This window comes from Drosophila virilis, chromosome 2 (assembly GCF_030788295.1).
Source record: "Drosophila virilis strain 15010-1051.87 chromosome 2, Dvir_AGI_RSII-ME, whole genome shotgun sequence".
NCBI lineage: Eukaryota > Metazoa > Arthropoda > Insecta > Diptera > Drosophilidae > Drosophila > Drosophila virilis.
Genome location: NC_091544.1, coordinates 6,872,349 through 6,885,734, shown reverse-complemented (window position 1 = coordinate 6,885,734; position 13,386 = coordinate 6,872,349). Strand labels below are relative to the sequence as shown.

General features: G+C 39.5%; 3 protein-coding genes across 4 annotated transcripts in view; all 3 read left to right on the top strand.

Moving 5' to 3' along the window:
- The window catches only part of Ino80 (chromatin-remodeling ATPase INO80), a 45,257-nt gene that overhangs the window by 21,685 nt on the left and 10,186 nt on the right, over window positions 1-13,386 (top strand). For both annotated transcript variants that reach the window (XM_032439479.2, XM_002054559.4), the window contains exons 12-13: window positions 296-426; window positions 2,827-3,142. In XM_032439479.2, the coding sequence (XP_032295370.1) occupies window positions 296-426; window positions 2,827-3,142 (447 nt within the window). The remainder of the gene's footprint in view (window positions 1-295; window positions 427-2,826; window positions 3,143-13,386) is intronic.
- On the top strand, window positions 9,692-10,660 carry LOC26531733 (uncharacterized). Its single transcript, XM_015172444.3, has one exon. It carries the CDS (start codon window positions 9,695-9,697, stop codon window positions 10,538-10,540), a length of 846 nt encoding a protein of 281 aa, XP_015027930.1. The 5' UTR covers window positions 9,692-9,694; the 3' UTR covers window positions 10,541-10,660.
- Window positions 11,264-12,243, top strand: LOC26530806 (uncharacterized). The gene has a single exon (XM_015172341.3). The coding sequence runs from the start codon at window positions 11,381-11,383 to the stop codon at window positions 12,149-12,151; it is 771 nt and encodes a 256-aa protein (XP_015027827.1). The 5' UTR covers window positions 11,264-11,380; the 3' UTR covers window positions 12,152-12,243.

Below are 13,386 nucleotides of genomic sequence, written 5' to 3'. Positions count from 1 at the left end.
TTTTAAGTGAAGTTCAATTTTTAAGGAATCATTCGAAAAGTGGGGTTAATCACTGCCTTTATAGTAAGGTTGTAAATATTGACCTTAACCTGAGTCGAATCCCTTTAATAAGCTTTTATTTAACTGAGTACGAATGTCTTACATGTAAGAGACTGATTTTAAATATTTCATGGAATAAATAAAGAAATAAAAAGGAATATGGGGTAAAGACTAAGGCACATTTCTTAAATATTTACAATTATTTGATATGTTTATGCACCAAAATGTAATTAACTTTGTTTTATTTGTTTAACAGATCGCCAGGAAGTCAAACAGCAGGTAAAAGAAGATATATCCTCCTCCTCCTCACCTATCACGACAGCAACAGCGAGAACATCAACGCCAGCTGCAACTGCGAGTGAACGTAAGCGACGCAAGCCAAATAAGGTGAGTGAGTGCCCAAAAAGGACAGCCACTAATTGTTTAATTAAAAGAGAAAGAGATATGCAAATCGAGATGCGTAAAACTAAAGACTTCCGGCCAAAAGCAGTTTTTATCTGATCCATAAATCTCTTTGCTGCATTGCACTTTTACGCATGATCCGACTGGCTGTTAATGGCCAGTTATTAGACCAAGTTTACACTTGTTACACGCGGCGACAGGTTCCGCAGTCTCAATGAAAGTAAATGATCTTTTAAGTGAAGTTCAAATTGCGACTCGACCATATACAGCCACAACAGAGGCGGGGGGGTAAGTGAGACAGCTTTGAGTCTGGCTCTGGCTCTGGCTCTTTTGTTGTTCTTACTTGGGCACTGCATGGTGGTCATGGTCACGTGATTCATGCAACAACAACAACAACCACAACAACAACAGCATCAGCAGCAGCAACAACGACAATTCAATTTGCTACAAGACTCAACTTGTCTTGGTCTGTTACGTAGCGTGCTTTGAACTTGCTGCCAGCTTTGGGCATATTCGTAGTGGATCTGGTGCTGCTCCGGCTGCCTATATTCATTCATCCAAGTGTTGTGTTCCCTACATCCATATACATATAAATACAAATACATATACATACATATATACATATGTATAAAGCAAACACTTTGCTATAACCAACTTGGGCTTTCTGTCCAAGTCTTGGAAAACAGTTTCAAGTGCCTTGTGCCTTGGAGTCTTTAGTAGGCTTGTGGGGTGCTGGTCGGCTCTTTTCGTTTTGGTTTCGCTAAATGATTTTGTGCGTTCAATGGAACACTGATTATGGTCTGTTGCCTCTTTGTCTTTTCATTTCTCTCCGTTTTTGGTTAGTTCTACTCGTAGGTCTCTGCCTCTCCTACTTACGGTCTCCGTGCTTCTTTGCCTGAGAGGGGGGCGGCCTGCACTCAAGTTCAAATACCACCACAATATACAGACGGCATATAAGTATTTTAATGGCACGCAGCCATCTTTTTTCTGGTTCTTGTGGACTGCTTCTTCTTTTTGTGCATCTACATAGTCTGGTTGTCAATTGGAAGTTCAAGTTTCAAATTCTTGTAGTTAGTTCAAGTTAAAGGTTAGCTAACATTGGCCATCGAGCGAAGCTAAGCGATGCGTTTGAAACTGATTGCAGCACATTCATGTCAATGATATTTATTAAGTTTTTAACGGTTTCTTGCTCGTAAATGCGGCCTTGTTAGGGGGTACTACAATATGCTTCATTGGTTTAAGTGGGTTGGCTTAAAATTTCGATGGCCTGCTTATGAAACCGCGTGGAAAAGGGAAATTAGAAGATTGTTAAATGCATTTCTGCTGTCATTGGTAAAAAATAGTAAAACTAAAAAATAGTAAAAACTAAAACAATTCTGCACTCCCTTCTTAAATAAAGATCTTAACTTAGTATACAGTATTCTCTCGCTCAATGCAACCCACTAAAAATCGGGCATATTTCGAAAAACTCGTCTGCTTCAAAACCTGATGTTTTCAACTGACTTGCGGCCTAAAGGAAGACAATTTAAGTTGATCAACTAAATACAAAATTATTAGCATGATTAAAAGTTCAGTTCGCTAGCACTTTGTCTACAATTCTAAGAATTTATCGAGGCTTTGTATTGACTCTCATGAGCGAAGGCCTACTGTACTTCCTAAGCCAAATATTTGACACTCTATAGTCCATTTGTAATGACGATTAATGATCGTCAATAAAAACTAAAATTATATGGAAGTTTTTGTTACCGAATATGTAAAATTGGGTTTCATTATCTAAGCTAAATAAAGTTTTCGAAGCTTTAATATTAAACTGAGCTGCAATAAATCAATATGCTCAAGTGCAAGTGGCAACTTTGCCCGGGCGGAGCTGGATCATACGAGTTACATTACATATTCACAGTAAAAGCTGCTACTGTGCTGCCTATCAAGATAATTGCTATCGAAATCTGTGCAAATTTTATGCTAATTTTTTTTACATTTACCCCAGCGCCGTGTTACGCCCTGAAGCATGGCTTTTTTAGTCATCTCCCCAGTGGGTAAAACATTCCCGTCCCCATTTTAAGTAAGGCCAAAAATTGTATAGCGTCCTACTCAGGAGCTGACCAACCCGACTGCACTAAGCAATAACTCAAGTCTCAGTTTGGCATGAATTATTTTAATGCTACACAAAAGAAAGAACAACATGAAGAACAACAAAAACAAGATCGGGGACTGGCATAAATTATAAGTGTAACATTTTTTGGACCAGTTGGTTAGGGTGGGTCGCACCGAAACGAATAGACAACGAGACGATATTCGTTATCTTATTTCCGTTGCTCATAAAAATGCTAATTGTTTTTATTGCTACATCAGAAATTAAACACATTTTTATTATATTTGTCTTAGGAGGCTAATATGGGCGGCATTACGATTCCGGCAAATGAAGAAGATGGAGACCGATGCAGCTCAGCTGCCAAGCGCGTCAAACAAGAGGTGGACGAGATGTCCATTGACGTAGCCATTGCCTCCTCCTCATCCAGCGCTGGCACTGATAGCAATAACCAAATCGGCCAAGAGACTTATGTGCCCGGTGCGATGCGTGTGCAGAAACAAGCACAGCAGCAACAGCATCAGCAGCTACAACTTGACGACGATTCCGATAATGAGGCTTTGGTAGTGGATGGCGATAGTCCGACAGCGATGTCCCAAACAGAATCGACGAGTAAGTACCATGAGTTACAATTTAAAGATATCATATGTATGTCAAAATTGGCAAATCTAGCTCTTAAAATCTACTCAATATGCCTGCAAGACAAATTTTTAATATCGACTTTTATCGATTGCATATAAATATGTATTATGTGAGACAAAATTGATGTGCGCGGGCACACACGAGGGCCTACGTTCAAAATGTTCAATCTTTAGCTCTTATAGTCGGATAAACGGACGTGGCCAAATCGATTCATCTATTGATGATGACCCCATATATTTACTTCATTCAGCCTGTTACATACTTTTGCACAAAAGCATTATACCCTTTTAAGGCATTTTCAATGGGTTCAATTCATAGGAAAGTATTCCCTTGTTAACCTGACGAGGCGTGATGCCCCACCTTTTTCCAATGAGCAGCAAAATCCAAGTCAAAGTGCTGAGTTCGACGCCTTCGTGGATTTGCGGCCTGCATATGTTGCATCATATGCTCAAATTCTTAACATATTCCAATCACTTTATAGTTAATAATTCAAACTATTTGGCAATAACAAGCGATTGCTGAGGTGCACAGAGCGAGACAGCATGTGCAACGCAGAATGTGGTCTACCAGCTTAACAAGCTGGCCTAAACAACTTGGCCTGTTTGTTGTTATGAGTTGCAAATTATATGTGGGATGTGCAACAGCAGCAGCAACATAAATCCATGATTGCAGCTAGCTGGCCAGCCTAAAACGACGCATGCATTCGATTTGCATTCGAAAAACTGTTGCTTAATTTCAAATTTGTTTAACAATTAACAAATCGAATGGACAAGAGACGTTGAAAAGTAGGCAACACGGCGCAACAAAAAAAAAAAAGAGAAGAAAACAAACTGATGTTCAATCGCGACAAGTGCAACGTCAACTGATTCGACCCGTTGTTAAAGCCAAATTTGCTGGACAACAACAACAACAACAAGAGCAGCAGCATGCCGAATGTAACCTGTCTGCTAGCTTGGCCATTTGCCCGATCGCCTAACTATTTGCCTGGCTAACTGCCTCACAGATGGGTTTCCAATTCGATTCACGGAATAGCTGGAGCAAACGCAACTAATTTTGCCTATCGTAATCATTGACATACCCCGTATTCAAACAATGTGGGTATAAATGTATAATATACTAGTTGGGCAAATGTATATGCAAACATAACAAATTTGGTATGGGCAGTATTTTCGATTTCATATACCATACACAATTCACATATTTCGTAGCTCTGCAAGTAAAGAATATTTTATTTATGTTTAGGCGAAGCCGTGATAATAGCTCGAAAATTAGCTACGTCAAAAATTGACCAGTAAAAAAATAGACGGCCAAAAGTTTAAGAAGCTTTTCGAGGCACATATTTATTTCTATACGTATGTGTTTTTTGCCCGGGATGGTTTTTTTTTTTAATTTTCTGTCTAGGCTCTGTCTTTTATTCAAGTGCATGTATTTTGCTAATGCTGGGCTCCAGTTGAAACTTATTATCAATGCAAAAGCTTCTATGAAATTAGTCTAAAGGTCGCTCAAAATAATTAAATAATTTTTTCAACTGAGTGCTGGGTATTTACTAGTCGAGTAGGCGTAACTGTAACATTTTTACTTGTGGCTGTCTTTTTTTACCTTTGTTACTGGCTGTCGTTGATAACGTTGTCATTTGTATTGGCCACCGTTTTTGTTAAGCATTTGCTCTACACGTACGCAACCCAATTTAATATCACTCGTTGCCTGGAAATTGTTGCTGCCAGTTGATTATGTTCCCCAATGGAGCTCGCTTGTCAGTCAGCCAGCCAGCCAGCCAGTTAGTCAGTCGCACAGTTGTTGGCCGTTTGTGTTTTTCGGCCTATTGATTTGGCTGTTACTTGTTTGCTTGGCTTATGCATTAAAATGCCACAAAAAACGAGGTGCTCATAAATATTTTTTATATGCCATTTCTTTGGTTTTTGCTTGCGGCTCTGCAGGGCTTGGCAAATGGAAACATCTAATTTAATCAATGGCTTCACGTGCTGTGGCTACATAAATTGTAGCTACATTTGCAGTTTCTTTTTTGATTTCGTAACTTTTTTCTAGACATTTATGTACTGTTTATTATGAGCCATCATGAGAAACTGTCATAATAGGCGACATTAACGAATTTCTCGTAAATCTATACGAACAATTTTGAATACATAAAATTTCCTTGTCCGAGTCAATCACAACATAAAATTCAAAAAACTATCAACAATAAATGATCGTTCACAATTTGAGTATCTACCCACAGTAAGGTTTTTGATTTACTTATATATGAAAGCTTATTTGATTTTTAATCCAGGTCATGCAAATCGAGAAAATTAAAAAAAATCAGTAGTAGTTCTATTCTAAAATTTAATTTTACGAATAATTATTGGAAAAACTTTTAATTATTTAATAACATGATATCGTAGAAAATTCAAACTTATTTTGAATAATTGAAAAAGTTACAAAGTTTAAATATATCGAAATTGTTAAATTGCTAGATATGTCAGGGGCAAATTATAATGGAAGTGGCATTTTCTTAAATTAAGTATTTTCATTCCAACTGTATTTATAAAATTATACCACTTCCTCCAGTTTTTGCCCAACCCTATCCACGAGTTCATCCAATTAAGCGTGCCTCACGCACTAGATACTACTTAAAAGTTAAAGTATTTGCTTTACAAGCATGTTTTACTTAACTGCATTCCATTGCCAAGCACTTGATGCAGTACATAACAACGGATTCATCAGTGTTTCGTTTTCCACTGTCTATGGCACATTTTACCACAGTTAATTTTATGCGGCAGGATTTTTTAATGTTTCTCGCCTCTCCGCTGCATTTTTGCGCTATTTGCTGTTTCTGAGGTTGTAAACCATTTTTTCTCCATTTTTCCGGCAACGTTGCTTGAAATGTGGGTTAATTTTACAATACAGGAGGTAGTCCACAAATCATCCGGCCGGTTACTTAGGTAGATTGCCAAGTAGTTGGCAGCTAGTGGTAGTAACGCGCGAGGCATTCAAATTGCAATTCCATTTTAATGCTGGTATTGTGTAATAAAGCCGAGCTAACAATTTTTTAATGGTTTTTCTTATAAAGCATTTCGTTTTCAAGCAAACGGACGCGTGCCAACAGCTTACGATTTGATTGTGAAAGATACTTTCCCAAACAGTCAATTAGCAAAACAGCAGATACTATTGAGGCGCCGCCCATTCGAAAAATGTGACACAGCCCGTATTCATTATTCATTAGATTTATCATAGATCCTTGTCCACTTTGTCAGTGCTGCTTGTGATACATATAAATAATTAAAGAAACAGTTGTAAACAAGGTGCAAAACTCCCAAAGAACATGACAACAGCAACAATAATATCAACAACAACAATTTAAAGTACAAAAGCAACAGAAATATCGAAAAGAAAAAAATGTATCTCATAGAATACACGTTAGCCATGAGATACAATTACGTTGAAATCTTGGCAGCAAATCAAAACTGCGAACAAAAACGCTGATTGGCCACAAAAATTCACACAGCTTACAAATAATTACAAAATGCGCTTCGATTGCATGTGAAGAAAAATAAATAAAAACAACTAAAAACCGTTTATGGTCGACAAACCGAATATTATATACCCTTGTAGGCATACCGCATACGGTGAAACTAGTTAACCGAGTTTGGTTTAAATGTCTTGAAAATCAAAATAGTTTTTCTTAAAAGAACTAAGCCCGGTCAGTTTAAAAGACACCAGCGTTAAACTTTTGGCCGACCGTTCCTACGCTAGATAAGATATATATTGTTTCCATATTGATAAGCTGTAATTATATGTTAAACTTGCAATATCAACGTTTTTATTTTGCGACAGATATATGATATGGTAGGCGCATCCTGCCGATTGCGACATATGTATGTAAAGTTGAGAGACAGACGGAATATATATACTTAACAGGGCCGAGATGTCTTCTCCTATGCGTTACACATTACATGACAAAGTTATAAGACCCTTCACAAGGGTATAGAAAGACAAGAGCCAAAAAAACTTCTCAAATGCCAATCACAAGGCATACGAAAAATGTGCGTTTTGCTGAGCTTTTATAAGAATTAACAATAAATTGCATAGGCTCGTTTGCTAATGGTTGTTCACAATTGTTGTTGTAGTTTTATTGTTGTTGATTTTCTTAACTGGCGCTGGCGCATAAATTTACACCTTATTGGCCCCCATAGCGCCCAGAGCGAGTACGTGCCCGGCCAGCACCCAGCACAAACTGGCAGACTCGTTTCTACGAACACCAGTGAGTGTGTGTAGATGGATCACGGATCAGATTGGCAGTCGCAGTCGCCACTTGTCTATTTGATTTAAAACTTTATAATTAAAGTGGTTTTGACTTAAATTGGTTAATCATATTTATATTTGAAGTATTCCAACAGAGAGTCATGCACAAAAAAGTAAATGAATAACATTCAAGCGTAAATGAATTGTGAATTCAGAAGAATTTGCTTTTGGAATTGCTGTGCTGTGAATATGCGAGTATATTTAATTTAAATTCGAGAATTTTGCCGATCCGCTGAATTTGTGAAGCAATGCCGTTTGTATAATGATTAGTTAATTTTCTAAAATTGGTCTTAAGCGAAACATTCATTAAAGTCGATTGGTTGAGGCTTTAAAATCCAGCAAAAAATGCCTAAACAGTTTGTAAAGTGACTGAGTCAATAAATTGAAGTCGTAGAAGATATAATTTTTAAATTTATGCCAGCAGCCATCTTGATCTTGCCAACACTTAGAAGATATAAAATTGATATTCGGTTTATCTCCCTTTCCAACGAATAGTTGCACAATTTCATAAGCATTTTGGAACCATCGCAATAACATAACGTGGATGTGGCCAATGTTATTCATGTTTGATTTTTTGGTCACCATAGATAGCATTTTTATGTAAAAATAAGCAGCTGAAATTTATAAATATTTGATCCTCGTCCCGTATGCTATTCGCCCACATTTAAGCACAATGTAAACGGCTCAATCACGACGCACTGCATCGGAGGAGCATCGCAAACCCATGTTGGCGACACGCATTCGAGGTCATAACCCAATTCCTTTTGTGGTCGATTGTCCAACGGCTTGTCGAGTGATCGCTGCCCGAACTGGTCTGGCACTGGTACTGGTAGTACTCGTACTCGTACTCGAACTTGGTGCTGTTTTATCATCAATAGCAGCTGTAAGTATTTCCCGAATGCCATGGCCATCCATTACTGAAGCTTTGACCGTTGCTTCTTGGTCTTCGGTCTTCGGTCTCTGGTCTCTGGTCGGTCGATGCCCAATTGAAATTCGGTGCGCATTGCAATTGATCGCACTTTTTGCCTTGTGATTGTGCGAGTACCTTTCTAACGTTGTCGTCGTCGTCATCGTCGTCGTCGTTGTATTTGTTGTTGTTTTTGTCGTCTTCTGGCCCGTTGGCATTGTCGCCCATCTTCATTATCATCCATGCTGCCGCGTGTTGCATTTGATGATGTGCATCGCCGCCGCCGCCGCCGCCGCTAGCAGAATGCAACAACATTGCCTTCATGTCGCCAACGTCGCCGTCGTCATTGTTGTTCTTGTTGTTGTTGTCGTTCGTTGTTTGTTGGTTACCGTTGTCATGATTTGTTGTCGCCAGTTTCTAACCTGGTCATACCACGATTTTGTCTGCTTTTCTAGCTTGGATTGAATTGCTTTTGCTTTCGTGGTAGTAGCCAGTCTTGTTGCTTAAAGAATTTTAATAATGCCTAAGGTTTTTTCTTGAACCCCTTAAGCATTTCCGGTTTGTTTGCCTGCTGCCGGAACTGTCCCTCTAAGGACAAACTCGCCAAGTTCAAAGTCATCAATCTGAGTGCGGCCGTAGCTCGTACTCGACCGCAGAGTGTTCATAACATGTGTGAAATTGACACCACATATGCCATTGACTGGCCCTGGCGGCGGAAACAAAAGCAATTTTACGCTACATTTGCTTAATGATACAACCCTCGATACGAAGAGGCAGCTGTTCTTTTCGAGTTTCTGGAGCTGTAAAGAGAAGTACTAGAGAGCAACTCGCCAAGAACTAAAAAGAAACTGCCCTTTTAAGAATTAAGGATATAATTAGCATTTATCGATTATCAGTAGAGTAGCTGCTGTTACTGGCTTTCTTCCGGAAAAAAAAACCAAATAATCAGTTGTCATAGGTTCAAAGATGAAGAATAATTTCCATACAGACTTAAATTCCTTCAGTTTCCATCCGTGGGGATGGATTTATTGAAATGGATTGCATTCAATACAGGTTTTAATACTTGGTTCTATTCTTACCCGCATTCTATTTAGAAATATAGCCATCCGTGCGTTAAATGCTTTAAGTAACTAAAAATATTTCATCACGTTAAGATCCCTCCCAACTGGCTTTTTCAGTATTTTTAACAAAATGCAAACGAGTTTTAAAATAGTTCGAATGTACAGACCTTCTAAATTTGTTTAAAATTGTCGATTTTATTAAAATAAAAATTAGTTTTTTCGGCACACTACGACACACTAAATTTGTTGTGTAATATGGCCAGTTGGGAGAAGTGGGTGGAACGTAATGCGAAGCCCAAAATAAAATTCTCAGTGCCCCAATTGCCACAACCACCGACACGTTGGCAAAAGCCTGGACCAATGGATCGACAACAGTGGATTGATTTTCACAAATGGGCCAAGGTAAATGCGTGTCCACTGCAGCAGCGACCCAAACGAAAGTCACGATCTGCACCGGAACCGACGCCCAATTTGAAACCGGATCGATCGATTCCGATTTCGCCTTTGGTTTTTATTTGTGTTGCATCCGAATTGCAAGCCGAGAGGGATAGAAAAAGAGAACTCAAAGAAAAAATTGAAATCTTGAGTCAGCCGAAATACAAACGGGAAAAGTATTTGCCGCCACCCAAAAGGGAGCATCCGTATCGGCCGCAGCTCCCCTATCGGCCACCACCGAAACCAGAGCGTGGACGGCCCACGGAGAAGCCCAAAGTGCCGTGCTGTTTTCAGCACGAAGAACTAAAAATAAATTTCTGGTCAAATTTGCGTTTTAAAATTTCCCCACAAGCACTTAAAGCCAAGCCTTCGAAAAAAGTTGTTGAACTGGCCAGACCGCGTACGTATCCACCCAAACTTCACTGTCCGTTGCCGGCGAATAAGGATGAGAAAATACCCAAGCGCAAGAAGATGTCTGCGAAGCAATGGAAGGATCATCTCATGCGCCTGGATTTCCTTTCTCAGCCAAATCCCCGTGTCCTGGCCGATCTAGCTCTCTCCTTTCCTGATTTGATAGTAGGTGCTGGCTTACAAGTAGGGTGTTTATGTAAATACTGTGGTTGCCCAACGGGTAAACCAGTGTACTACGATTTGGTGGATGAATGAACTATATAAGGATGCGTTCATACCTCCAGCAAATCGTTGTTCAATGGATCACGGCACATTAGCAGTCATTTGTCAAAATTAAACGTTGAAATTCACAGAGTCAATAATATTCTACAAAAATTTAGTATATTTTATTCAAAATGTATTTAAAGTATTTACGGGATATAACGTGATAAGATCCTTAACTGGAAGGAAAGAAAGAAACAATATTCGGAAGTCTTTATACACATCTTCGATAGCGATGCTTTTTGAAAGAACACAACGTTTTTGCACAGAGTGTATTTAATTGTAAAGCAGATTCCATTGAGAGGTTTCTTTTATTCATGTTGTAATTTCTTTTTTGGCATTTCTTTTTTAGCTACTGTTGGTTGTGGGATGTGTGTTGGTTTTCAATTTGTTGCATTAGGTGACTTATTTAATATTTGTATGGATGAGCCCAAGTAGATATTAAATTATATTGTAGGTTGTCTGGCCTTCAACATTTTGAGTTGTGCATTCGAGTCAGTCATATCGGTTGCAAAAGGTCAAGAGATGCACGAGTTGTGGATGCATGTTCCTTAAAGCAACAACCCAAGTAGATGACGAAAGGCGTGTCATTAGAAAATTCAATATAGCCGGCCGAGAGCCAGCAAAATGTCAGTGTTTTTAAACTTTTTTAAAGCATGCGTTGTGTAACTGGCTAGCTAAGTATCAAACCTTTTCATTCTTTCTATAAGCCTCTAGAAAAAAACATCTGCTCACAGGCGAAAAAAAAAAAAAAAATTATTTTTAAATCTGAAGTTCAAAGTTTCAAGCTCTAGTCATTCATTATTATACAATTGAAAACTCTGATTTGTCAAAATGAGCTTTACCAATGAAGATGGCGAAGCGGAAGAGAAGAAGTTAGTTGAGGAAGAGGACAAACCTGTGCCTTCATGGGTTGAGTGGTGCGAACGCAATGCTCAACCCATAAAGCGGTGCATACCGAGGGAGCAGCGCGAACTTACACGTTGGCAGAAGGCGGGACCTATGAAAAAAAAGGAGTGGAAAAAATTCTTTGAGTGGGCTTTGCAAAAAGCAATGCCAAAGGAACCTCCGCAGGTCGAAGTGCCTATTCCTTGCCTGGAAAAATACTTGCCCTGTGGCCGTGAAAAACGCAAAATGGATATGGACTCTTTGGAAGAGAGCATGGAGAAGTTGTCCAAGCCACTTGAGCGTAAAATGACACCAAAGCATGTTTACCAGCGTCCATTCTACGCCTATTCTCCGGTTATTGTATGGGGCAAGCCTCCACACCATGACAAAGGTCGACCATTTCCCCCACCCTTCGTACCCTGTTGTTTTCCCAATGACGATATAGAGGACGAATTCTGGGCCACTTTGCGTTTTCCAGTGCGGCCGTCCGCGCTCAAGGCGCGCCCCACGGCTCGTATCCTTAGTTTGGCCAAGCCGCACATAATGCCGCCAAATCCGCCTCATTGTCCCATTCCAAAAAAGGCGCCGGCGCCTCTGGAAGTGCCGCCACCGAAACGAAAGAAGTTTACACCACGTGGCTGGCGCTTACACCAAATACGCTTGATTTACCTCTCTAAGCCCGTGTCCAGACCAGAGTTCGAGTATTTCTATATGTGAATATTTAAATCAATATGGCCCTGTTTCGTTAATAAAAATTCACTGTATGTAGTTTTAGGCTTGTATTAAAAAATGTATTTTACCAACCTCAACGTTTTAAATCATCTTCAATTGCGAATACAATTTGCCATCTTCAATTGCAGTAAACTGACTAAGCAAAGCCGCTAAAAAATTAACAATTTCACGCTGATAAAAATTGCAATTTGTATCCTTAACGGCTTAAACAGTAGCCACGGCCACAGCTGGAGCCACACTCGCAATCGCAGTCGTAGTCGCAGTAAAAGTAATCCAAGCGCCCAAATCTGCCCAAGCCCAAGATGCACTTAGTCATGGCAGGCGCATTAGAGTCTCGCAGTCAAAGGTGAGCTGCCGCTGAGAACGGCATTGTGCTTCAATAGCCTTCGCTCCTCCGCCTCCTCCTGCTCTTCTTTCGTTACCTTCTGCGCCAGCTCCAAATTGCTGTTTATCAAGCGTAACAAACATGCGTCACATTGACTTTAGCTGGCCGGGCTAGGATCAAGGTTCACAAATGATCATCAGTCAAATCAATTAGATAATTGAATGAATGATTTGTAAAATCCGATTATATGCGCTCTTCCTTACACACAGAGTACCTTATAAAAGTAAATGATTGCGTGTGTGTGTGTGTGTGTATGTATAGCTGTGTGTCTGCATAAGTCCGAATATATTGTCTTGCCTTCTGCCCGCCCTTTCGTACTGAGCGTGCATTATGTACAGACTCATAACAGCTACACACAATTGCATAATATTTAACTTTATAAGAAACACAAATAAATAACTCCAACTAAAAATTGATTGCAGAGTTGACGTTTAAATATAAAAAAGTTACGTTTACCACAAAAACATTGTCTTCCAACCGATTCCTTATGTACAGCTACATGATAAAGCAATCCGATGTTAAGTAGAATTTCGCTCATATCACTCATATCCACGTTTTATGGTTAGTGCTCATATGCTGGAAGTGGGAGTAGAAATGCTGGGCTTAGCTTAGCTGAGCCAGCCTGCAACACAAAGAAGAACCTAAAGTACAGCTGAGGAACCAGTGCATTTTTCTCAACATTTCCCCGCACCAGGTTGATAACTAGGCGAGTGAAATATGGTAAAAAGCGATACTTTAGACAATTTTGTGTTTTCACCGCAATGCCACGTCGCCAAACGACAGTTGACCGAAATACATAGCTAAAGCAGCAATCAAAATAACGAATTGCCCAAAT